This window comes from Canis lupus, chromosome X (assembly GCF_003254725.2).
Source record: "Canis lupus dingo isolate Sandy chromosome X, ASM325472v2, whole genome shotgun sequence".
Classification (NCBI taxonomy): domain Eukaryota; kingdom Metazoa; phylum Chordata; class Mammalia; order Carnivora; family Canidae; genus Canis; species Canis lupus.
The window spans coordinates 105,514,040-105,540,070 of NC_064281.1; the positions used below are offsets into that span (position 1 = coordinate 105,514,040).

A 26,031-nucleotide genomic window follows, 5' to 3' on the forward strand; every position below is an offset into this window, starting at 1 on the left:
TCTCTGAATGAGCTTTCACATTCCCTTCTCTACCATGCCCAGTCCCGAATTCTTTTCAGCTTATTTTTCAGAAAGCTGTGTTTTGGTTGTTTACCTCTCTAATCCAGTCGCATGTGTTCTTCCATCTGTCATCAAAATAACAGTCATTTAGCTTTCTTTTTTGATGATTTCTGGGTCAGGCTGGTTGGTATTGTGATGGTTTTCAGTCTTTATATCTGAACACTTAGAATATGCGTGCAGTATTTATAATATTAAAACTTTAAGGGCAGCCCAGCCGCCTTCAGCCCCACGCGTGATCCTGGAGACCCGGGATCGAGTCCCATGTCGGGCTCCCTGCGTGGAGCCTGCTTCTCCCTCTGCTTGTGCCTCTGCCTCTCTCTGCATCTCTCTGTGTCTCTCATGGATAAATAAATAAAATCTTAAAAAAAATTTTTTTTAAATCTAAAAGAATTTTAAGTAGCGGTATCTCCATACAAATCACAAGAGTTAATCCACAGGCATCCCTCCAAGGGAGCAACAGTGGATGCTCTGTTACTGGGAACTGCAAATCATGGTTGCCAACATCAGTGGTCAGGGTTGAAAATGGTGATGGAGGCTGTGGATAGGCAAGTCTATGCCATATCTATTTCACAGTAAAAAAGAGTGTTGCTTTCAACTCCCATTTCTGGAGCCATGGCTTGGGTTTGGTGCCTTTTCCCCAAACATGAGCAACCATTGCTGAAAATGGAATTTTCACATCCTGGGTGGAGTTTCCCAGGATGCAGGAATCTCGGTGCTAAAATTGGGACAGTACCAAGGAAATTGGGATGATTGGTTACTATGTTATACCTTTGGTAACTTTCCAGAGTTCTGAAAGGGTTGTTTTTGATAGTTTTGTTCAGCTTTCTAGTGGTTTTAGGGAGAAGATTTGTTACCCTCCTTCATTTATCATGCTGGAAGTAAATGACCCACACTGTGTATTTCATATATTATTTTTAGTGTGTCCTTTTCTCACTAAAATGTAAACTCCATGGCATTAGGGATTTTTGTCTGTTTTCTTTACTGCCATATCCCCTGTGCTTGGCACATTGTGGGTAAACATTTCTACAGCAAACATCTTGATGAAGAAATGAATTCATGACACTTGCAGGAGTGTGGAGACTAGATTGGAGGAGGGAAAATTGAATCAGATAGGCGAGTCAGTAAGCTAGCAGAGTGGTCCAGATTAGAGCTGGTAGAGATGGTGGAGATAAGGAAACAGTGGACTGGTTTCAGAGATGATTAGGAGACAAAATTGCAATCATTAATGATAAAGTGGAGATTAGCGGGAGTGGGGGCAGGGAGCAGAATGGAAGGTGGTACCAAGGATGATTCCTTGAACTGGGTGAATAGAGGTGCCGTTCAGTGAGTTAGCCAACAGTAGACCAGTACCAGGTCTATAGGGAGAAGATCATGAGTTCTCTTTCAGACATAGTGAGTTTGAGATGCCTTTGAGATGACTAAGCAATTTCAAATAGGCAATTGGTTATATGGTCCTAGAATTCAGAGGAGAAATGTTGGCTAGAGAGATAAATGAGTGTGTTACTACAACCTACGACAGTGGGTGGTAAAAAAAAAAGTGATGGGTGTAGCTGATTGCAAGGGAACATGAGGATAGGGCTAAGATCAAGTTGCAGTTATACTCCATTGCACTCAAGTTTTCATTGGGATTAATCAAATTACTTGATTGGCAACCGGCACCTGAGTTAGGATTTCAAATTTTAAACGTTTTAAAGATTTTGAAATGCAAAAAATTGAAGAGATTTCCAGGTTTTCTACTACTTTTCTCTTAGGTCGTATTTTTAGAGATGATGTATGTTTCGTGGCAGTGTTTGGTGTCCGTTGGTTATATTTTTGTTTTTGTTTTTAATTCTGGTAAGGGTGACTATGGAGGATGACGGTTCTAACCTTGAAAGTATTTATCAAGCCCTATGACCTTAGCACTGTGCTAGGTGCTATGGAGAAGAAATGTCAACTGTGCTTATTCTTAAGGAATTTTCAAACTATTGGCGGGAAGAATCGCATATTAAAATTGGAAGAGATCTTAAAGGTCATCTAGTCTGATTCTGTCATGTTTTTCAGAATATAAAAGAGTGTTCCAGAAAGATGAAGTGATTTTTCAAGTTCAAAATGAAGTGACAGATGTCTGATTAGAAGCCAGGCCTCCTGATTTTTCTTTTTTTTTTTTTCTTTAAAGATTTTATTTATTCACGAGAGACGAGAGAGAGAGAGAGAGAGAGAGAGAGAGAGAGAGAGGCAGAGACATAGACAGACGTAGAAGCAGGCTCCATGCAGGTAGCCCGATGTGGGACTTGATCCCGGGTCTCCAGGATCAGGCTCTGGGGTGAAGGCGGCACTAAACCACTGAGCCACCAGGGCTGCCCATGATTTTTCACCTAATAAAGTACACTACTCTTTTTCACTAAAGTGTTCATTGAGGGCAGCCCCGGTGGCGCAGCGGTTTGGCGCCGCCTGCAGCCTGGGGTGTGATCCTGGAGACCCGGGATCGAGTCCCACATCGGGCTCCCTGCATGGAGCCTGCTTCTCCCTCTGCCTGTGTCTCTGCCTCTCTCTCTCTCTGTGTCTATGAATAAATAAATAAAATCTAAAAAAAATAAAGTGTTCATTGAGGCAATGAATATTAGCTGAGCGCCTACTATGTGAAGGTACTGTTCTAGGCCCTTATGATAAATCATGCTCCCTTTTCATCTGCACTTGCCCCTGGTGATTAATAGTAGGATTCCCAGTGCCCTGGGCATTCAATAAGCAGAGTTGACTGACAATTGGCGTGGCTTACAGATGTATCATCCACTTTTAATTCGTAATCTTTCCTTCTCGGTACCTGGATGACTCAGTGGTTGAGCGTCTGCCTTTGGCTCAGGTTGTGATCCAGGGGTCCTAGGATTAAGTCCCACATCAGGCTCCCTGCAGGGAGCCTGTTTCTCCCTCTGCCTGTATCTTTGCCTCTCTCTGTGTGTCTCTCGTAAATGAACAAATAAAATCTTAAAAAAAAAAATCTTTCCTCCTCAATGCTTGAGGGAAGGGGAAAGAAGTGGTGCATTAACATATGAAGCAAAGAGAGAAAAATATACGATACATAATATAATCAATTGCTGAATTGTATTGCATGACTCTCGGTGCAACAGAGTTATAGGTGCAAAGGCCTAGGGTACAAGACAACAGTCTCAGACAGGAAAAAGTCTTCCAGCAGTAGTAACCACTGACTCCCTGACAAGGCTCCTTGAGAAAGTTCAGCAGATGTTTATTGGACAGGCACTGTGCTAGGTGCCTGGGGTATAAAAGAGAATAAAACATGGTCTCTTCTCCCAAAGAGCTCACTCTCTCGTAGGAGAGACAGAAGTACATATAATTTCAACATGATGTGGCAAGGGATGAGCCAGAGGTCTGGCCAGGTTGCTATGGCAGTGCTGGAGGTGAGCTTTACCCAGTCAAAGGGTGAGAAAAGCTTCTAGAAAGCTAAGAGGCCGATACCTGAATGGCATCCTGAAGGCTGCTGTGTCCTAGCTAGTCCAAAAGAAGTCATAAAGGAGGTTTGGGACGCAAGAACAGCACGGATAAAGCAACAGAAGGTGGACCTAGATGGTGTTATGCTGAATGAAATAAGTCAGAGAAAGACAAGTATCATATGATTTCACTTATATGTGGAATCTAAAAAACAGACCAAATAAAGCAAAAACAGATCCATAAATACAGAGAACAAAGTGATGATTGCCAGGGAGAAGGGAGGTGGAGATTGGGCAACATGGGAAGGGGAGTGGGACATACAGTCTTCCTGTTAGGGAATGAGTAAGTCACAGGGATGGAAGGTACAACATAGGGAATGTAGTCCGTGGCACTGTAATAGGGCTCTATGGGGACAGATGGCCGCTAAGCTAGTGCTGAGCACAGCATAATGTATAGACTTGTCCAATCACCATGTCGTACACCTGAATCTAATACAACATTGTGTGTCAACTAGACTTCAGTGAAAAGAAAGAAAGAGAGACAAGGTTATTGAAATAATAAAAAAGAAACACAGGCTTTTTGTCTCTCTATTCCACCTCTCAGAAAAACTGGAGATCACATTAGCTACTCTTAAGTGGTACAAGATAAAAAGTACTCCATATTACCACCCATAAAGCTAGCTCTTATAGTTAATATTTATTGAACTCTGTGGGCCAGGAACTGTGCTAAGTGTGGTATGTGGAGTATCTCATGCAATCCTCAAAAAAAAAAAAAAATCCTTGAGAAAGAAAGGTACTTCCTTTCAATCTCGGTTTACAGATGAGGAAATCAAGGCATTAAGAAGTTAATCTGAAATCAGGATTTGTGCCCGGGCCATTCGGGGTTTTGCCTTCCAGTATAGTTTCGTCTCATTGTGAATATCAGCTCCCTCAAATCTTATTCATATATAATTCTTTTGAGTTTTTAGACTCATTATTATACTATTTGAGATTAGGGTAGACTTCTCTGGGTTTGTTAATTAGCCAATAGCCAAAGAAGGACCAAAAGGAACAAAGATGCTTGAGATCACCCAGGACCCAATGGCAAAGCTAGTTAGAAGCAACTGTCTTCTCTAAGATACATGTCTAGGAATGATATCAATCAGGAGGAAGTCTCTCAGGCACTCGGATGTAACTGATAAAATGCCCAGGAGGTAAGCATTTGTTTTTGTTTTCCGCTTGAAGGCTGTAGGTTAGTGGTTCTCAGACTTTTGCGTGTACTGCAGTCTTACCTGGGGAGCTTGTTAAAAATATAGTTGCTCGGCCCCATTTCACATCTATGCCAGAATCACTGTGGTAGGGCTGGCGCTGCCGCATTACTAACAAATTCCTAAGATGTTTTCATTCCATTCCAAATTTATGTGTCCCCATTCTTCATTACGCTCTCTTCCCCGTTCTTTGGTTTTCCTCTTTTCCATTCCCCATTCTCCATGGTCTTTCCCTCATTAAATATTTACTGAATATCTACTGTAAGCCAGGCACAGAGTTTCTCGGGCTGGGGATGGGGCAGTGAACGTGACCAAACAAAGCCCCTGCCCTGATGGAGACAGATAACAAACACATCAACCAATAAATAACAGGCAGGGCTACATAGTGATTAAGAGTGGCTTCTGGAGTCAAAACAAATGTAGGCTTGACACCTGGCTCTTCTGCCTAGCTGTGTGACCTTGGGCAAGTTGCTTAATTGCTCAACAGTCTCTTCCTCTGTAAAATGGGACTAATAATAATACTCCCTGCCCCTCAGGGCTGTTGTAAGGATTGAATAAGATAATGTACATCAATTACACAGCAGGGGCGCCTGGGTAGCTCAGTCAGTTAAGCATCTGCAGTGTGCTCAGGTCGTGATCTAGGGTCCTGGGATGAAGCTCCCTGCTCAGCGGGGAGTCTGCTTCTCCCTCTGCCTGCTGCTCCCCCTGCTTGTGCTCTTTCTCTGACAAATTATAAATAAATAAATAAATAAATAAATAAATAAATAAATAAATAAATCCTTTTAAAAAAGTGCTTAGCAGAGTGCCTAGTACACTGTCGGAAGTCAATTACCCTTTATTATTTGCAAGCATCAGTGCTATAAAGTTTAATCACTTCTCCAATGTTGCCATCAATATATTACGTTCCCCTTTGGTGTTTATTTAACATCCAATAAACAATGTTTTAGAGATGTCCACGTGCCTCTAAAGCATTTTCCTCTGCCACAGTTGGTAGTTTCCTGGGCAGATTCTGTACTGCACCTGGCATCAAACCACTTAACTAGGGGAGACATCAAAGTCTGCCAAAGCTCCTCAGTTGGGTAGCCGGAGCATAGCCTGGACAAGGTGAAGGGTCCTAAGTGGAATACGCTAAGTGGAAGTTAAATAAACAACAACAAAAACTGAGTAGAATAGCATAGGGGCCAGGATGTCTGGGTGACTCAGCGGTTGAACGTCTGCCTTTGGCTCAGGGTGTGATCCCAGAGTCCGGGATCAAGTCCCACATCGGGCTCCCTGCATGGAGCCAGCTTCTTCCTCTGCCTGTGTCTCTGCCATTCTCTCTCTCTCTCTCTCTCTCTCTCATGAATAAATAAATAAATAAAATCTTTTAAAAAAAAGAATAGCATAGGGGCCAAATTCTGGCAGTCAACATTAGGAGATTGATCAATCAGATGATATGGTAGTTAAGGGATATATTAAAAAAAACTGTCCTTCATATTTTTTGGGCCAAGAATATTCACATACATCATTATCTGTCCTTGTGCTCCATAACAACTTTGCAAGTAATATCAACTTCATTTGGCTGATGTGTAAACTAAGGCTCAGAGAAGTCAAATGAATAGTCCAGGGTCACTCTACTAGTCAGTGGTAGGCCAGCAACTCAAACAGAAGTCTTCTGACTTTTATGCAGCATCTCACACAAATAAATAGCACTTTTTTTTTTACCCCACAGAAACATTTGTATATTTTTTAAGATTTTAAGTATTCTCTACACCCAATGAGCCCCCCTACGTGGGCTCAAACTTAGATCCCTGAGATCAAGGGTTGCACGCTCCACCAACTGAGCCGGCCAGGCACCCCTTCACAGAAATATTTAATATGCAGAATCCATCTACTTTAAAAACAAAAAATAAGAAATGTAAAATGTATCCAATATACACAATGCAAATAGACTTCAGTTACATATAGGTAACATTTACTTCTTTTTGCACAAGACATGGTTGTAATTTTACATTTGTTTACATTACTTGATTGAATATAGTCTGCCACTATACCAAAATGGACTGTCCATTTTCATCTGACATGTCGTAGGTAATCAATATGAACTTGACGAATGAATGAATGATCCACTGGTGTTGATTATAGCTAGAAGGGAGGTCACAGGCATGTAGTTGAATTCAGCCTTTGGTTTAGGCAGGAGCAGAAATGCTAGAGGTATCTAACACAGAAACACTGAAGATGGGAAAAGGAATTACTTTTTCGTCGTTGGAAAGGATGAGTTTGCTTGTATTGGACTTAGTGATTGAGCTCAAGAACAGGACCAATCTAGGCAGAGCAGATACAGTTGCTAAACTTGTTTACAGGGTAAAGTCAAGAGACTGTTTCAATGCCACAAAAAAGAATGGAAGGCAGTTTCTTAATGTGTGGTCCTCAACAGATCTGCATCAGAATCTCTGGGCAGTTGAAGAAGGCTGAACCCACTCCAGCAATCCCGGGGTGGGGGTGGGGGTGTGCCAAAAATTTGCATTTTTAACAAGCTCCCCAGGTAATTCTCACTTCCAGATTTTGAGAATCGCGGGGCTGGAATCACAATAGAACTGCAGCAGGTCTAACACTGACTTGGGAGAGGTCTGCGTTACAAGGTAGGAAGAAGAGAAACCTTCCACAAACAAACTGAAGAGCAGCCAGAGGGCCAGAGTCAAGAGTTCCCATTAAGAGCCAAAGAAGGTGAAAGTTTAAGAACAAGTAAACTGCCCAAAGTGTCAAATGTCACAGAGATGTCAAGAATGAAGATGGAGAAAAGTCATGAAGATGGAATCCAGATTTTTCTGGGTCTGGCTCTGTCCTTCAAGATCCAACTCAAAACATTTCTCCCCAAGGATGTATTTCCTGCTCCATTGGACAGAGCCCATCAATCTTGGTGGTATGTAATTCCATTATAGCATTTTATCTATTGTACTGAAATTCTGTTTTTCTTCTTGGGTTTTAGAAATACTGAGTTTTCATCCTCATTAGACTGAGAATTCCTTGAAGGCAGGAGCTGTTTCTTATTTCTTTTCAAATCTCCAATGTCTGCCATAATACCTGGCATACAGAGAATATGTGCGAATGCCTGCCGAATGCATGATTGAGAAGGAATTGGAAGCTGAGAGCACAGTCTGGGAATGAAGGTAGAAAAATCTCAAGTGTTTGAAGGTAAATGAGAGCCAGGAATAAGTAGAGAAGCAGTTTGTCTAGAGCGTGGAAGAGATGTGATTAAAACCATAGCCTTAGCTTGGAAAAGCTGGAAGGACAATTCTGTCTGAGTCTTGAAGGAAGCAAGAAAGGATGGGTGTACAAGATAAAGCCACTTAGCTCAGATGGCCCAACTCTAAACAAGTCGGGAAGTTAAGGTCTTTGCTGAGAATGAGATACAGGAAAGCCGAATCTAGAACCTGAAGGACTGGAAGAGTGTCGGTGGGAGCCTGAGGGATCAATAAGAGATTAAGAGATCCTGTGCTGTATTCTCAGGCATTGTTTATATCGTGTGTTACCACAATCTGACTCCTTTCTGTAGCCCTTGAAATCACAGGCTTCCTCTATCACTCATGCTAATGGGAACGGGCTAGCCAATCTGGGGCCTGAAACTCACTAGGGTTGCTGAGCTTTTCCTCTGGAACATTCCCTGCACTTCCTTTCCACCTCTTAAGGCATGTGCTGCGGTCCATCTTCTATTGTGGCTATTCATCTTTTCCTTGTTACACTGTAAATAGTTGAGGGCAAAGACTGTGTCTTACTGTTTGTTGTACCTTCGCTTAGTGCTTTGTAGGCAGTAGGCGGAAGATATCTGTATCAGGCACACACGTTTCTATAGCATTTATCACATCATAGGGTATTTGCTTCTTTGTCTCCCCTTTTAGGCCATGAGTTTGAGATTAGGGATTGAGTTGATCTGTGCCTCTCTTGTGTTTGGAACTTAGTAGTTTTGCAGATGTCTTTTGAATTAATACGTTGAAATGAGTGCATAGATGAATGAATAAAAGGTAGTGAAATGCAGGTATTTGTGGGGACTCGGGGGCGGGGGGTGGAATTTAAAAAGACAACATACTGCATAGGCACTAAATTTTGTCACTTTCACAATCATCAGTCTCATTTTGACACCAGCAGGTGTCTAAAGCTGGTGAAAATAATGCTGGGGGACCTGTTTTCAAACACAGTTAATGTTTGGAACACACATTTTGGATCTTCTGTGAATTTCTGGGCTCTCCCCTTTCAGTGTAGAGGGCCTGGGTAAAAGGTCAAAGTGTCCTGTGCAGCTAAAGGACTGTTTCATACAAGCTTATTAGATACGTACCTGTTTGTATGGGATACAGTGTTACATTAACACGGTCACTGTTTATTTAGGATTACAATGTAAGGTTGACATTGCAGGGAAAAATAAAAAGAATGATGAAACAGCGTAGTAACAGCTTTGGATCGCAACAATGGAAATCCACCATACACCTCCTCCCTTTTACAGGAAAAATAGCTACATAAAGGGCATCTTTAAATTTGCATTGGTTTGTTAGGGCTTTTTTTTTTTTAATCACTGGCTTTTAGTCTTTGAGCGTAGGAGAAAATAACAAAAGCTGACCCTTACATAGGGCATACTATGTGCCCAAGTGTTATTCTACGTGATTTACATGTATTAACTCATTTCTCCTACCAGCTCTGAGATGGATACCATTGTGATCTCCATTTTGGACGTGCTGAAACTGAGGGACCGAGAGGTAATGCAACGTGCTCAAGGTCACAGAGCTAGAAGTGAGGGAGCTGGGTTTCAAACCCAAACACTCTGGCTCCTTACATACATCAAAGAGGAAAGCGCTGGGTTAGCTGTCGCGTTTACCTGTGTGAGTTACAAAGAAAATCACTTATCTTTTCTGATTATGATAATGTCCACATTTACAGAGGGCCTGTTATATGCCAGGAACGCTCACACACGCTTAACTTGCATTATCTCATTTCTTCTTCAGAATAAACCCGTGAGATCCTATTTTTAATCCTCATCTTAAACACACACAAAAAAAAGAATTTTTTTGTTGTTGTTGTTGTTTCAGGTACAGAGATGAAAGTGATTTGCCCGAAGATTGAGATCCAGGCCGACTGACTCCACTAGGAGCTTCTCAGTCTTTCCTGGCAGTAAAATCAGAGAACGGAGGACCTCAAAGGGATGCCACGAGAGTACAATAAAATAATGGATGTGAAAAGGCCTCGGTGAACAAGTGCAAGGGATCAGGCCTAGCCCCTGGAATCACTGTTGAAAACTGGCTGCCCAGGGTCCGTGGCCAGTGGTCTCTAGTCCCAATCCTGCCCCTTCTCCGCCCGACCCACAGCGGTATCTTGCAATCTCTTTCTCTATCTCTTCGGATCCTGCCCCCAAACACTTGGCTGAGCCGCGGACCGGAGAATAGAAGGTACGCGCGCGAGCAGGAGGCGGAGCTTGCCGCCCCGATCCGTTCAAGGGGTGGCCTCCGCACATGCGCCGTGGCTCTGCGGCTTCAGTTGCCCCGGTCGGGCCGCCAATGGGGGCGCGCGGCGCGCTCGGGACGTATTAACGCTGTGTGGAGTCGTTGCGTGCGAGGGGGGCGACGTAAGGGCGCTCCGCGAGCCCGTCTCTCCTCGAATGAAAGGAAACAACCTCCGGCGACAGAGCCCCGCTCCCAGGCGCTGCCGGAGAACCGACACCGACTTCTTTCTCTTTCCCCTCATTGGCGCTTCACCGCTGCCATTCGCCTCTGGGCCCCGCCGGTGAGTCCCCACGGTAGCTTGGGGCCCCCCATTCTCTGCCCGGCGGGAGAAGACAAGGAGGATGGCGGTGGCCAGGCCGCCGCCCCTGCCCGTTGTTAAGGGGGACTCTTGGTGGTCTCGCTTTATTGTCAAGGACCCCAGAAGCGCCGCTCGTTGAAGGCGCCTGGCAAAGAGGCTGCTGAGAAAAGTGCTTTGAGGGAGCGGGGGGAGAGATTAGGCTTAAGCCTGGACTTCGGGGGAGGGGGCGCAGCATTTAGGGAGGAAAAAATACTGGGAATTTTTAGTCTTTGCCATCGCTTAGGACATATTTGGGAAGGAGGGAGACTCCCAGTTTGGGAAGCGTAAGAGGAAGAATGGTTAGGGTGGCAGGAGGGTTAGCTTTACGGAATGAGGAAAAACTCTGGGGTGGGGGAAATCAGGGGCGAAACTGAGATCTGAAACGAAGACTTTCAGGGCGAACTCCTGGGGAAGGACGATTAAAGAAAGTGGTGGGATATCTTCCTGGATTCGGGAGGATTGGAGAAGGACGATTAGGGGACCCTGACTTGACGACCGACCGAAAGGACCTGCTAAAGTGTTTTAGAGGAAGATAGTTTTGCGACTTTATCTAGCGCTTGATTAGAGGGAGGTCTTGGAGTCTAGTGTGTATTGAGGAATAAATAACGGGGAAAGGATCCGGTACGTTATGTGTACCATCCTTTATTATATGGACGAACCGCACGGCATTCTTTTGAAATTTGTTCGTTTCGATATCCTGCGTGGAAGTTGAAAAATCCTTTATTTTTGAAGGACCTTTTTTTTTTTTTTTTCACCGGCTTACTACGTAATAGCAGGTCTTATTCATACAGTTCAAATTCTTTCTTACCCTTGGGTTTGAAACAACTGGAAAATTCCTTCAGTTTCCTTTTGAATAACCGCAAAAAGCAGTGCGAAGCATGTAATAATATCGTGCAACCAAATTCAGGTGCCCTTCCGGTTCATCTCTTATTCGTTTATTTCTCTTCACTGTAACTTTCCTGACAGAAATACTGCTTCTTTGGGGATCGCGTTTATATATTTTGAACTGTGTATTTCAGCTTGATTGCGTACGGAATGGTTAGATCTTCCGGAACTGCAGTTTTTGTTTTGTTTTGTTTTGTTTTTCTGTGAAAATGGTCTTTCAGATACCAGACATTGAATGAGCTCTCGACTTGGTTCTTGAATACTCTCCTTGATGTTTCAGGTTATTTCTACCTTGGTGCTTTACAGCATCTTGTAAAATCAGGAACGCCTTGATTGTTTCAGCCTAACAAATTGAGCTTTTATATTTTGCCAGACATTTAAATTATGTTTTTCACGCTGCTATCATTTTTTTTGAATTTCTGCTTTATAACATTGCCCATACTGTTCTGTTTCTTTTAAGGAAAGGGTTTCATTGTTGGACGAAAGCATCAAAGTTTGATCTCTGCATGCGCTGAAAGGCCCTTTAGACTGAAATTAAAAGACCATATAGCTGTGTGGATCATTATGAACCCTTTAATATTGGTCCTTGGAATGCCCTTATTCTCCTTAACTGGAGACCACAAATGAGACAGCATTAGATAAAAATCTGTATTTTTATGATAAAGAGATTTTTGTTAGGAGTCATTGTTTCCATGATGTTCCCCACTTCATGTTTTACAAGGAGGCTGTAAAAAATTAGCAAGATATGCACAGATGCATTATTTGAATTTTAATGGAAAAATCCATTTAGTCATTGCACATTGGGGAAAGTTTTTAATTGATTTGGTGCACTTTTTTGTGTTTCTGTTCACTTTGCCAATTTAAACTGATTAGAGCACTAGAATATTTTTGAATGCAAAATAAAACATACCTATTTTCTCTCTTAGATTTTTGGGTCTTTGATATCTTGAAAAGGAAATTCTCAAAATTAGGATGAGAAATTTACCTGCTTATGAATTCAAAGAGTCAGAATGCAATATGGATAGAATTTGAGGGACACCATTTTCAGAATTAATTTCAAGAATAAAAAGTGCTTTACTACTTTAGGACTTTTTAAAAATCTTAAACCAGGTTTATAGCCTATGCTAGGATTATACAGAAATTGCACATTAAAGATGTCTATACAGATTAGATTCATAATGTGCCATCCTTTGAGCTGGTGAAGGATGACCGAGAGAAATGCTGAATACATTACACTGGTTTCAGAGTGCCTGCTATTCATTGCATAGTAGTAAAGAAAGCCAATTTAGAACTCACATAGCAAATTTTGGTGCTATTTGTGAATTTTGGTGTTTTGCATGGTTGATTCTAAAGATTTTGGCAGCTATATTCTTGATAAAGCAACTGAATACATATTTGCCTGTGCAAACACACTTCCCCTTTTGTTTCTTTTGTTTCTCTGTTATGTCTTTTTTTCTTTAATCCTAAAAGTATTTGCTGCCTGTTTTCAATCAGTTTCATGGTTTATAGCCAGTGCTATGAATACAGTACTGTTGTAAAGTATCCGATGCTGTTTGGAAGACTGAGGTATTTAAAATGGTAGATAGCATTAAGAGTTTGTTAAATACATCAACGCAAAGACTGCCAAGGCCTTTGAAGTTTTGTTTAAAAAAAAAACAACTCTAGGTATACATTGATAAACAAGACCTGTTTATATGTGGCTTCACGTTAAATTTTGAACAAGTGTCTGCATTTTTATATTATATAGCCCTGAATGGTTTACAGCTACCACCTTGCTGGCATCCAGCTGCTACTGTTCTTGTTGGAGAATAAGTGCTTCTCAGAAAGCTACAATGTAGTGTGAGTGAGTCCAGTTTTAACATAGTATCATGCAAGTATTCAAGTGTATAGAGAAAGGAAAAAGAATTTTAGTACATTTTGAGACCAAAATTGGAGATGTTATTGATTGTGATGTGTGTTGTAGCAACTTGAATCGTGCACCACTTAGTTTGGTTCATTTGGGAAAACTACACAAATCACATAACTGATTTTACACTTGTTTAGATTATTCTGAAGAATCCATGTTGAAATTGATGATCTAAATCTGAAACCTTCTCTGTTAGAACTTTTCTTCCCTTTTTTTGTTCAACTCTACTACCTATAACTATAATTTGACTAGACTGAAGAGTCATTCAGAAAATTTTTCTTTCCTTTTATACAATATTGCAGATTTAATGTGGAAGTTACTACATTTAGAACACCACTGTCAGTTTGTAACTTTAATTTAATAAGCAGGCTTCTGGAGTAAGCCTCAGAGTCAGATAATACAGGATTTAAAAATAAATAGTAGTTACTAAAGTATGCTTTTTTGAATAGAGTGTTATAAGCTTAATTTTTTTCTTTAAAAAGGAATACAATAGCAAAAATTTGTTAAAGATGTATACATGATTTTTTAAAACTTGAAAATAATTCAGATTTTAAAGATAAGTGTTCCTAAGTCATGGTTAAATGCATCCATTTGTCTTTTGTTGGTTTATCAGTATGTGAACTTAAGGAATTGTGCAATTTTAGAATTCTGTTCACTCTGAATATTGTGTCCTTAAAAGTTTCTGCTCTGCTCTTAGATACATAATTCTTGGTCTCCTTGAAGTGGCATCTAACTATACATGAAAAATATTTTATATTAATTAATGTCAGCAGATGATTGTTTTAATATCACACATTGTACATTTTTTATTTATCCACACAGAAATTGTTTTAATTATTTCACATTCCCCTAATTTGGAAGCAGCTTGATTTTCCTGAATTATTTCATTAACTTGTCTTTATACATATGTTCATTTTTTTCGTTACAGAGGCATTGTAGGTTTTGATATTAATTTGTCTATACTAAATAGCCATTTAAAATGCATATGTTAAAACTTAGGTTAAATATTAAACAACTTACATGACTGTGCAAACGAGTATTAAAGTGAAATTAACCATTTTGTTGCCCTTCTTATTCTCTGTAGCATTTCTTGAGGCTAAAAGTGGCATTCTAAAAGCAATTTAAAAATCATGTCAAGCTCAGTTGAACAGAAAAAAGGGCCTACAAGACAGCGCAAATGTGGCTTTTGTAAGTCAAATAGAGACAAGGAATGTGGACAATTACTAATATCTGAAAACCAGAAGGTGGCAGCACACCATAAGTGCATGGTAAGTAAGGCCGGCAACCGGCAACTGAGACACCTGAAACCATGAGAACCCCAACAATGAATATTCCTGAATACGAAAAACTCAGTTAAATTTTTAAAGAAATAGTTTCTTACTAATGCTATGCCATTTTTGCTAGAAATTTTCCTTGTAAAGTTAACATCTTTTTCACTGTTGCACTGCAATTTCTTTAAATGTGAACCTTAATTTTTTCTAAATGTAATTTATAGCTCTTTTCATCTGCTTTGGTATCATCACACTCTGATAACGAAAGTCTTGGTGGATTTTCTATTGAAGATGTCCAAAAGGAAATTAAAAGAGGCACGAAGCTGGTAAGTTGGTATTTCTGCCTCTTGAGAATAAAACTTATTTTAAGCTCACTAAGGAGGAAATTGCTTAGTTTGCAGTGTATTGCATTATTAACATTATGATTTTAAATTGCAATCTTCCCCGCCCCCATCCAGAAATTCCAAGGTTGGGCTTAACTTATTTACCACTCAAAAAAAAGGAGTGAATAAATATATTATTCCATTTTTTTTTCTTTTCAAAAAGATTACAAATCTTCTTGGAGGCTCTGTTAACTCAGAAAACAAGCAGTTTGCTTAATTTGAATATATCATGTGTTGAAGTCTTCAACTGAATTTTCATAATTTGGATGTCTTCTCATCTTCTATTATAAAGGAATTGTGGTCATCATAAATGAAGATGACAGTACCCTTTCAGCAGGAGAATGTTAGCACTTGCTGTATTTTACTGTGGTTCAGCCATATAACACAGCATTTATAATTTTGTGACTTTTGACAGATTTCTAAAGCTATGCTACACTGAATGTTTCTATAGTTGTCTTTCACCAGTAGCCAGATTGGCAGGATACTATATTGCTCTGTTGGAAAAGTAACGTTGTTTCAGTTGGTATTTATGATCCATTATGGTTTACAATGAAACAACTTCTCTTTATTTGGTTATTATTTTTCTCCTTTGAGCCCTTTATTAAAATTACATCTGCAAATGTGCCTTCAGTAGCTTCAGTATCAGGTGCTCCATTATTTTAAAGATGGGTTTGGCAGAATGTGCATCTATGTTCTTGGGCACTGAATAATCTCATATCTCATGAAGAATCTGATGAGCAGAGGTAGGAACTGTCATTTTGATGATCAGAAATAATCTATTTTTTGAAAGTTGTCAGTCTTGGGCAGCCCCCGTGGCTTAGCGGTTTAGCGCCACCTTCAGCCCAGGTCGTGATCCTGGAGACCCAGGATCGAGTCCCATGTTGGGCTCCCTGCATGGAGCCTGCTTCTCCCTCTGCCTGTGTCTCTGACTCTCTCTCTCTCTCTCTCTCTCTCTCTCTCTGTGTCTCTCATGAGTGTATAAATAAAATCTTAAAAAAAAAGTTGTCAGTCTTGTAGTATTAGAAAGAAAAGCAACATGAAGAAGTTCAAGGATTTGAGACTTGCTTTAGGATAAATAGTGTAAAACCCTTACATCAGTATTGACACGAATGGGGACCCAGAGGCCAGTCGGTTTTTGTGGTGGCAAGACCCTAACTGAAAGTCTCTTTTCCCCCGCTCCCCAAAGTGGTAATAGTAATAGAATGCTTCAGGGTTTTTTTTAAGATTTTATTTATTTATTCATGAGAGACACACAGGCAGAGATATAGGCAGAGGGAGAGAAGCAGGCTCCCTGTGGGGAGCCCAACGTGGGACTCGATCCCAGGACTCCAGGATCACGACCTGAGCCAAAGGAGGATGCTCAACCACTGAGCCACCCAGGCACTGTGCTTCAGCTTTTTTAAATGTGATTTTTATTTGATGGTTTCAGATTTCTTCATGTTTTTATGGCTTGCTGATTTTCGAGAACCAGAGCAGTACGTTTTTATTTCCTAATCCTTAAAAACAAATTCAGATGTAAAGAAAGAATACTATTTACCTGAAAGTGGTTGTACTGTAAACCTTATTGCCCCATTATTTATTCCTTGGCATCATGAATAGGCCTGGGAAAAGCTTCTGCATCTTGACTTGTTAGCATTTTTGTCACCTGGAATGGCTGCTCTAGTCACAACGGGAGCAGTTTTGATCCCTAATGTTACTTATTATTAACAAATGCAGTGCCTAGTTTTACATGCAGCAGCAGTACACATCTGGCAGCATTGCTAAATCCAGTGGTGACTTCATTTATTTGGACTTGTTTGTGGAGAGAGCATCAGAACTTTGTACAAGTTTTACTAATATAAATGGTTTTGATTAATTTTTAATGGTATAGTATAGTGAGTTGATTTTTTTCCGAAGTGTAGTGAGTTATAAAGAATTGAATTTATCCTTTGATCTGGGGAGTGGAAGGACATTGGAGGGTAAGACCACAAGCTATAGTAACAGACTTGGATTTGAGTCCTAGCTCTGTCACTGACTAGCTGAGTGACCCTGGGCAAGTTATCTACTTCTCTGTACCACATTTTCCTCACCTGCCAGAAGGAGATACTGACAGTTCTTATCTCATAGGGATATTGTGAGATTTAAAAGACTATACAAGACTTAGCATGGTGCCTGGCACGTGGTTAGGACTTGATAAATGGTAGCCACCCGTGTAGTTATTGTTTATAAATAATATCCTGCTAATGTCATTGTAGACTAATGAAAAGCATGCTGCACTGGGAAAGTCATGAGGCTTGTATTTTTAATAACTCTGCCACTGACACATTATGTAACTTTAGACAGGTCGTTAACTTATTTGTCTTTTCACCAGTGGTAAACAGATAATGCTGTATCACTGCTTACTGAACAGCGATGTTCCATGACTAAAATCAAACATAGAAAGAGTTACCTTAGGAAAGGTGTTTACAAAGATGTTTTGAAGCTGTGGGCATCTAGTATAAGGAATAGGGCAAAAGGAAAGAACTTTTAAGCCTAGGTACATAGTTTTGTTCCTTTTCCTTCTCCCAAATGCCAGAATTTAAATAAGTTACATAGGGGATAGGACTAGAGTAACATTCATATGTTTAACTTTGATTTCTGGGTGAAAAGTCATGAATACCCATTGAAAGTAAACAGGAATGCTGGTCCCCGGGTGCTTTCAAGTCCCGTTTCAGCCTATACCTGGTGTTGGCTTAAGATAGGTGCTCTCTTGCCCCAAGGAAAAGTAAAGAGAGAAGAGGCTGGGGCTTGTGGTGAAAGTGTTTAGGTGACCAGATGGGTCAGAGTCTTGAGAGAGTGGGCAGTCACAACAGGAAGTACAGGTATGTGGTTTCTGTGTTCTTGCTGCCACAGGGAGTTTTCTGAGTGTTTTTTATGTCAGTCACAAAAATCAGGGGAGGAAAGCCAGCCTGTACAGACAGATCCATCTCTTTTGTGTTACCTTTGGGCACCAGGATGGACCAGGAAGAATTTGCCAGAGTACTGAGGATTTTATCATTTGAGTCTCTATATTGGCAGTTAAGACCGATACATGTTTTTCCAGAATGGTTTCCAGTTTCTATTGCAGCCATAAGGAGACATCACATCTGTACCATCTACTCTTAATTCTTCAGCCATCTAGCCAAGAAATGCAAGTTTCCAAGTAAAATTATGAATCATTGACACCGTTTTCATTTTCTTTAAGGAGATACTTGAGAGGAGTACATTTGAAGAACATACTCTTTCTGGATGAAACTAGGTGGTGAAGTCATTAAGAGTACCTACATCTGATAGTTACTGTTGAAATTGGTAACTGTGTCAGATATATCAGTCTGAGAACAGGAGTTCAGAAGGCCATTTAGTCCTCAATCCCTATATGCAAGACTGCTTCCAAGCCACCCAACATAAGATTTTCATCTCCACTATTCTTAAATATATCAAGAGGCTGTGATTCTATCAAAGCAACTTGAATCATGACCATAATTCTATGACATTCTTCAGAATTGAGAAATTCATCCTTCTTTATAATTTAATTATCTCACTTAATTTAAGCCATTTATTCTAGGTCTCTCTCCTTCCATTAAAGGAAGTATTTGGGTTTTTTCTTTACTAAAAATGGAAAATCTTTCATATACTTGATGACTATCCTCAGGTCACTCCTAAACTCTCCCCCCCCTTTTTTTTTTACTCTCCCCTTTTTGAACTAAATTTTACTCACATGTCTGAAGAAATCCTCTGAACATTTTTCCTGTTTTTTTCCCCAACAGTAGAAATAGCTAACATTTATTGAACACTTAATATGTGGGCAAATTACTTTAAATACATGATTCCTTTTAATCCTGACAATCATAATGTAAGATGGGAGGTATTAATTCTCTCTTTATGGATGAGGAAGCTGAGGCCCAGAGAAGTAACCTAAGTTCCTATTACTAGTAAGTGGCAGAGCTGCCATTTGACTTGAGGGCAGTGAACTCCACAGCTAGAACTCGTAATCACCCCAGTTTTTAATACAGTGCCTTTTAAGCCACCCAATCCAAAATCAGGTTTTATAAAACATAATTGAGCTTAGTAGTTTTTTCTTAAGATTTTATTTATTCATGAGAGATACAGAGAGAGAGAGAGAGAGAGAGAGAGGCAGAGACACAGGCAGAGGGAAAAGCAGGCTCCATGCAGGGAGCCCGACATGGGACTCGATCCCCGGTCTCCAGGATCCCGCCCTGGACTAAGGCAGCGCTAAAACCGCTGAGCCACCAGGGCTGCCCCTGAGCTTAGTAGTTTTTTAAACAAATATGAAAATACTACTGGATTTAGGACATAGACTCCTTTTAATATATATTAATAGCATTGTTAGTTTTTAGGACCAAGATATATGTCCTAGGTAGGCATATTCTGATTCTCTATTATCCTTAGGTACTTTTTGTGGCTTCTAAAAATGGAAAGACCAATTTTACATAATACCAGTGGAGTGCTTGGCACCCTAGAGAAATGGGGTATCTGATTTTGAGAGTTGACATTCTAGATATTGGACATGCCATGAATCTGCACATATGATGATTCATAGATAACACCTTTTTATTCTGTGTGGGAGAAGCCTTGCCTGTTTCTGCTTCCTAAGTTGGTAAGGGAGTAAAGAATGAGTCCAGGAAATAGATTAAGTACCAGAATGGGTCAATGAGACTGGTAGTAATGGATTCGAGTTGAGTAGGGTGGGATAATGGCAGGGTCTTTAAACCTTACACAGGAGTTTCACCTAGGATAGGAGGGGATGAGGATAGTTGAAGCAGGAGTTTTCAGGAGAAAAGGGATATGCAGTAATCACTGGAGAATGAAATATAATCATGGCAGTATATTTGTCTGCTGTACATAGATATCCTGCAAGGGCATCTTAAAACTCAACCTGTCTAAACCATTATTCATCATCTTCCCTGCCCTGAACCCTGATTCTCTTTCTGAATCCTTTACCTTCAACTCTTCCTTCTTCCACATGTATCACATTGGTTCTAATTCTGGGGTGTCTTCTATTGTCTTTTCTTTTGTAATACTACCCTATACCCAGTCTTCCTCTCCCCATCCTTCCAATATACTGCTGGTAATTACTTGATCTCTTCTTCCCTGACTCCAAACCTTCACTGATGCCTTAGTGTATACAAAATCATACCCAGGGATCCCTGGGTGGCGCAGCGGTTTGGCGCCTGCCTTTGGCCCAGGGCGCGATCCTGGGGACCCGGGATCGAATCCCACATCGGGCTCCCGGTGCATGGAGCCTGCTTCTCCCTCTGCCTGTGTCTCTGCCTCTCTCTCTCTCTCTCTCTCTGTGACTATCATAAATAAAAAAAAATCATACCCAGAGGCCTCAGCCTGCCATTCAGAAGTCATAACCCACCTCTTCCATTCTTGATTTCATCCTCTCTCCTCTTGGTTTCCCAAACGTCCTCTGTTTGTCCCCACTGCTGTGCACATACTGACATTACTCATCCTAGTTGCATCTTAGCTGCCTATCAGTTCTGTTTTTGAATTCTGCTCAAACTTCACCTCTTTCATAGATTTTCACATAATATGCATTGTATTTGTTAGATATAAGCAAGCCTTCCTTCCCCACTATCTTCTGGTATCTGGAAGGGTAGACACTCTTCTCTTGGTCTAGCATAGGATTAAGTGGGGATAATGCATGGAAGACACTTAGCACAGTACTTGATGTCTCATTTGTGCTCAGTAGTGTTCTAATAAATAGGTGGGTGCTCATTAATTATTGGATTTGAAGGAGAGAAGAGCTTCAGTTGGATAATAGTGTGAAACCTTAATACTGGGAGAGGTGTAAATTGGCCAGAGAAGTAATGGTATAGCATAAAATTCCTCTTTTTTTGGTTAGTCAGTGCTTTAGTGGGGTTTGCAGCTCCAGTGATTTGAAAAGGAAGGAGAGAAATCTAGTGGAAAAAATATGGTTGGTTATTTGTTCAGGATGGGGAGAGGTGTGTATGCCTTACCCATGAAGGTTTGCATGTTTCTTCAACATTCCCTGGCTCAGTATGGTGTTACTTTGGTTGTTTCTTTAGGCATGGTATTTGTTAAGGCCCTCTACTAGAATCTAGAATTCATCTCTCTGTCCATTTATCAGTTACTTAATTTAGTGCCTACTTTGAACCAAGTACAATGTGAGACACTTTGATGGGTGCTTCCAGGAATACATACAGTTTAGCCTTGGGAGTATGTAGAGAATGCCACAGGAGAGCTGGGATAGAGGACCATCATTAATTCTGTTTTAGAAGTCAGAAGGCTTCATAGCAAGTGACGTTTGAAATATGTTCCAATCGGAAAGTGATGCTGTAGAAGTCAAAGGGGGAAGAGTTTCAAGAGGAGGAAGTGGGCAAAAGTATTAGGTAAGTATTAAATGCCAGTGCTATTTAAAGTAGAGCGAATGGCTCATTTAGCGTTCAGTAAGGGCAAAACAGAGTGCCCACAGTGCATAAGATGCTACAACTGCTTACTGCATACAGAGAAGCAGAAGATGCCAGGTGGTCCATGGTGCTACTAAATCCTTAGAGCAGTGGTCCTTAGCCAACTGAAATAAGAAGTGGGGGTGGGCGGGGGATTCCAGGCATGTATCTTTTGAAAAGGGTTCTCAAGTGATTTTTTAAAAAGATTTTATTTATTTATTTGAGAGAGTGTAAGAGTGAGAGAGACAGCATGAGCCAAGGAAGGGGAGGAGAGGGAGAAGCAGTCTCCCTGCTGAGCAGGGAGCCTGACATGGGGCTCTCTCCCAGGACCCCAGGATCATGGCCTGATCATGACCTGAGCCAAAGACAGATGCTTAACCGACTGAGCCACCCAGGTGGCCCCCCAAATGGTTTTTTGGTAGATGCTTTTTGTTATGGACCATTACCTTAGGAAGAGGGGTCAGCAAACTTTGCATACAGGACCAGATAATACATATTTAAGGATTTGCCAGCTGTATTGTTTCAGTGGCAATCACAGACAATACACAAAGAAATAAGTATGTCTGTGTTCCAATAAAACTTAATTTACAGAAATGGCTGGTGGGCTGGATTGGGCTTGCAGGAGCCCTGCCTTAGGGTATTTTTGTGGAAAAACAGGTATATTCAAACAGGCCTGTTCATTGTCATCTGTGTAACTAAGTGTACATCCATCACGAATGTATTCATCTAAACGTGTATTTTTTTAATAAAGCTCAGATTATGGCATGCAGATTAATTTTAATATGTGCAGATATTTTACCTGTCATTTATATTAAAATGAATTTTGCTTTGCTTTGGAGGTTAAGGAGAATGAATGTAAGGCGAAAGAGAAACTTCAAGTCCAATGATGGAGAAAATCAGGTCTTTGACTATTACTGAATAAAATTTTTTCCTTTGCCTTCATTTAATACTTCTTTGTAATTGGAAATACTGTAAATTTATGTCATTATGTAACTAATTCCCATTTATTTGTGCCAGTGGAGGAGAACCCAAACCAGTAATGTAAAATAATCTGTGTCTGGTTTGGGGGGATGTTTTGGTGTGTATATGAAGTTCTTCACTGATTAAGTATATAACACACAGCACGGCAGTTTAAAGTACCCTCTGGGGATCCCTGAGTGGCTCAGCGGGTTTACCACCTGCCTTTGGCCTAGGACATGATCCTGGAGTCCTGGGATCGAGTCCCACGTCAGGCTCCCTGCATGGAGCCTGCTTTTCCCTCTGCCTGCGTCTCTGCCTCTCTTGCTCTCTCTCTGTCTCTCATAAATAAATAAAATCTTAAAAAAAAGTAAAATTTGAAAAAAAAAATAAAGTACCCTCTGTCTGAAAGGCCTACACTTGAGAACAGCCTGAACCTATAGATCTGAGCTCAGAAAAACTCTGTCTGAATATTTCAGGTTAAAACAAACAAACAAACAAAACCTTCAAAAGCTACAATAATATAGAGAATTTAAACTATCAGTGACGACTCATAAGTATGAGTATGGAGAATGTGATATTCAGAGCAAGGCCAGGGGACTAGGTTAAGTAAGAACTTGATATGCTTGCTTCGTTCATGGCCTTCCGTTTTGAAAAGATTTCTGGACTGATTTGTTCAGTAACTGCTTACGTTTAGTCTGTTACTCTAGGAAAAAAGTACTTTTCAGTGGCCCTGTTTTTAGAAGCACTTGGAATTTAAGTTCCTAACCTATCAAGTGTGTCCTTTTCTGATGACTTTGGTCATCAGAATAATATATTAAGTTATTTATTTATTTTAATGAGACCCTCTTCAAAATGCTGAGCTTTTTTTATTTTTTTAAGATTTTTTATTTATTTATTCATCAGGGACACACACACACACACACACACACACACAGAGAGAGAGAGAGAGAGAGAGAGAGAGAGAGAGGCAGAGACACAGGCAGAGGGAGGAGCAGGCTCCATGCAGGGAGCCTGATGTGGGACTTGATCCCGGGTCTCCAGGATCACACCCTGGGCTGAAGGCAGCGCTAAACTGCTGAGCCACCCGGGCTGCCCTGAACTTTTTAAAAAAATTGTAGCTATAGCATAAACCAGAAACAGTCATGAATCATGTTCCACCCTACCATGCCGTGGTATTCTTGTTAGGAATTTTTTAAAAAGATTTATTTATTTATTTTTAGAGAGAGAGAGAGAGTGAGCAAGAGCGGGGGGAGGGGCAGAGGGAGAGAGACCAGCCTCAAGCAGACTTTGTGTTGAGCTGGGAGCCTGATGCCAGGCTTGATCCCAGGCCCCTGAGATCATGACCGGAGCCGAAATCAAGAGTTGGTCGCTAAACCAACTGAGCCACCTAGGTGCCTTTCTTTTAGGCATTTTTAACAGGTAAATCAGACAGCTGTCACTTAAGCAGATAATTCAGAGGTCACTCTTTGCTTTCTAACGATGTTGGATATGTGAAGTATTCCTATAAATCAGTTGTTGAGGAGCATTTTGGGGCAGCTCTGAAAACTTACCCCAACTGCCTCATCCCGAGTTCTAGTTTTTCCTGGAGGTGATGTTATCTGGTATTAAAAACAATAGACACCAGTGTAAGGTGAACTGCCTTTACTTTATCCTGTCTCCTGTGCAGATAGCCTAGGTACCCTGTTTCCAACTCAAGTGCTTTGGGCCTGTTTCCTTCACCTACAGACCAAGAATATGGTCTCATTTTGGAGCCTCTTTTGCATTCTCATACATTTATAGCCCTTTTCTTGGAGCAGATGTCTTGAGAGTAGTAACTACTTGGCCGTGAGGATTTATATCTATACAGTGGTGGTCAGTCAGTCACTGAGGCACACTCAATATGCAGCAGTTGGCTGGGCAAGGCTGTCTTAGCAAGCCCTTTGCCCCTTGGATCCCTGTGGCTCTCTCTAGCCATCGGATTCCAGCTTTCCCTTCCCCCCCCCAAAGCCATCCCTTTCTGCCCATCTTAGAAGTTGGTGATCTCATTTTAGTTTTACTTTGTGTCTCATGGTCTTGGTTGAACTGTCCCTGAGTTTTGCCCACAGCTACTGAGAAATCAGTATTTCTCCTTTTATTCCTTAGGACTTCTTCCTTTTACAAACTGAATTTCAGCCCCGGCCTGGTTCAGTTGCCTGAGGAGTCGGTACATCCCTGCCTCTGGCTCCCGCAGGACTTTAGCTAAGTCATAGTCCTTTCGGTTCCCTTTGTTAGCTCTCATGTGTGACTTGGTTCCTCTTTAGTCAGTGGGTCAGCTCCTTGAGACTTGGTTCTTTGGGTACAGCTTAACGTTAATATGGGATAGCTTCACAGATTTTAGAATGGTGGTTACCACAAGCAGGGAAGGTAGGGAGATGTTGCTTAAAGGGTACAAAGTTGTAATTGTGTAGTGAAGTTTAGAGGCCTGATGTTTGGCCCAATGACTATAATTAATAACACTATATTGTATACTGGAAATTTGTTGAGAATAGATTTCCGGGGCTTTTACCACACACACAAAACTGATAACTGAATGAAGAGTTGGTTGTGCTAAGTAGCTCAACTGTAGTAATCATTTTGCTATTATTAAAACACCTTGCCATACATCCTAAATATTTTTTTTTTACTAAAAAAAAATTAAGGATACTATCACTTCTAGCCATACTATAAAGATGAGGTGCAAACATCTGTAATAGGGTGGGTCTTTTTTCTAGTCTCCCCATTTCAGAAAAGGTGAATTGAGTTTTGAGGCTTACTAGGTCTACTGGGTAGCAACCTGAAGAGGGGAGAAAAAGTAAAAGAAAAATCATTATCAAAAATTTTTCACCTCTACTTAAAGATCTTGAAGTCAGAGTATGAACAGGATTAGCTGACAATTGACATTTATACTTTTATCAGGGGCAGGAAATTAGCCCTCAGAATATTTGATGCATGGGACAGACAGTTTTGCAGGGGGAAAAGGTCCACAGTTAGTTCACCATGTTCCTGTCAGGTTAACTTTCATTTTCCCCACGTTCAAGAGTCATGGGTAGTGCAAACTTGATGTTAAATGGCAGCTGACAGTCCTGCTAAGAGCCCAGTAAGGCCCATAACAAATTTGAGGGCAAATGTTTTATGTAAAGAGAAATAACGGGATAACATTACCTGGGACCAACCAACTGCTGCCTTGCTGTGTTGGGGATCCCATTTTCCTATCACTCCACTTTTTTTAAGAAAGGTAGTCTTTGTTTTATTTTCCATAATTTAAAAAAAATTTTTTAACGTTAATCAGCCACCTATCTGGTTTCCCAACTTCTTTAATTGTTCTTTTTCTCTCTTGATTCTCAACTTGGTATCTCACAGGGCTAAATCTTTTCCTCCCAAATATTCTTGCCTCTGTTCATTCTGTGCCCCTTCCACTGGATTGTGTTCTCACTTTTACCTTTCCAAATTCTAGATCAGACTGTTTAAATTTGTAGATATGCTTGAAGATTATTATGTTAAATCTGCAGATAATAGAAACACAAATCAGAAAAAATATACTGGAAGATATTGAAATATTCAATAACCGTAAGCTTAAAGTCAACACATATATCGAACACTACTTTGTAAAGCACAGTGTCAGTCTTCCAAAAAAGTCAGTCTAGAAACAATTGATGGATAAAAT

The 26,031-nt window shown here is 40.7% G+C and overlaps 1 protein-coding gene across 5 annotated transcripts in view; it reads left to right on the forward strand.

The window, feature by feature from the left end:
• Nucleotides 1–10,337: 10,337 nt before the first annotated feature.
• PHF6 (PHD finger protein 6) overlaps nt 10,338–26,031 on the forward strand; it is a 50,967-nt gene continuing 35,273 nt past the window's right edge. For 3 of the 5 annotated variants that reach the window (XM_025431188.3, XM_035712382.2, XM_049107789.1), the window contains exons 1-3: nt 10,338–10,477; nt 14,410–14,593; nt 14,821–14,922. In XM_025431188.3, coding sequence (XP_025286973.1) covers nt 14,456–14,593; nt 14,821–14,922 — 240 coding nt within the window. In that variant the 5' untranslated portion in view covers nt 10,338–10,477; nt 14,410–14,455. The remainder of the gene's footprint in view (nt 10,478–14,409; nt 14,594–14,820; nt 14,923–26,031) is intronic. The other 2 variants (XM_025431191.3, XM_049107790.1) reach the window with 1 other exon arrangement.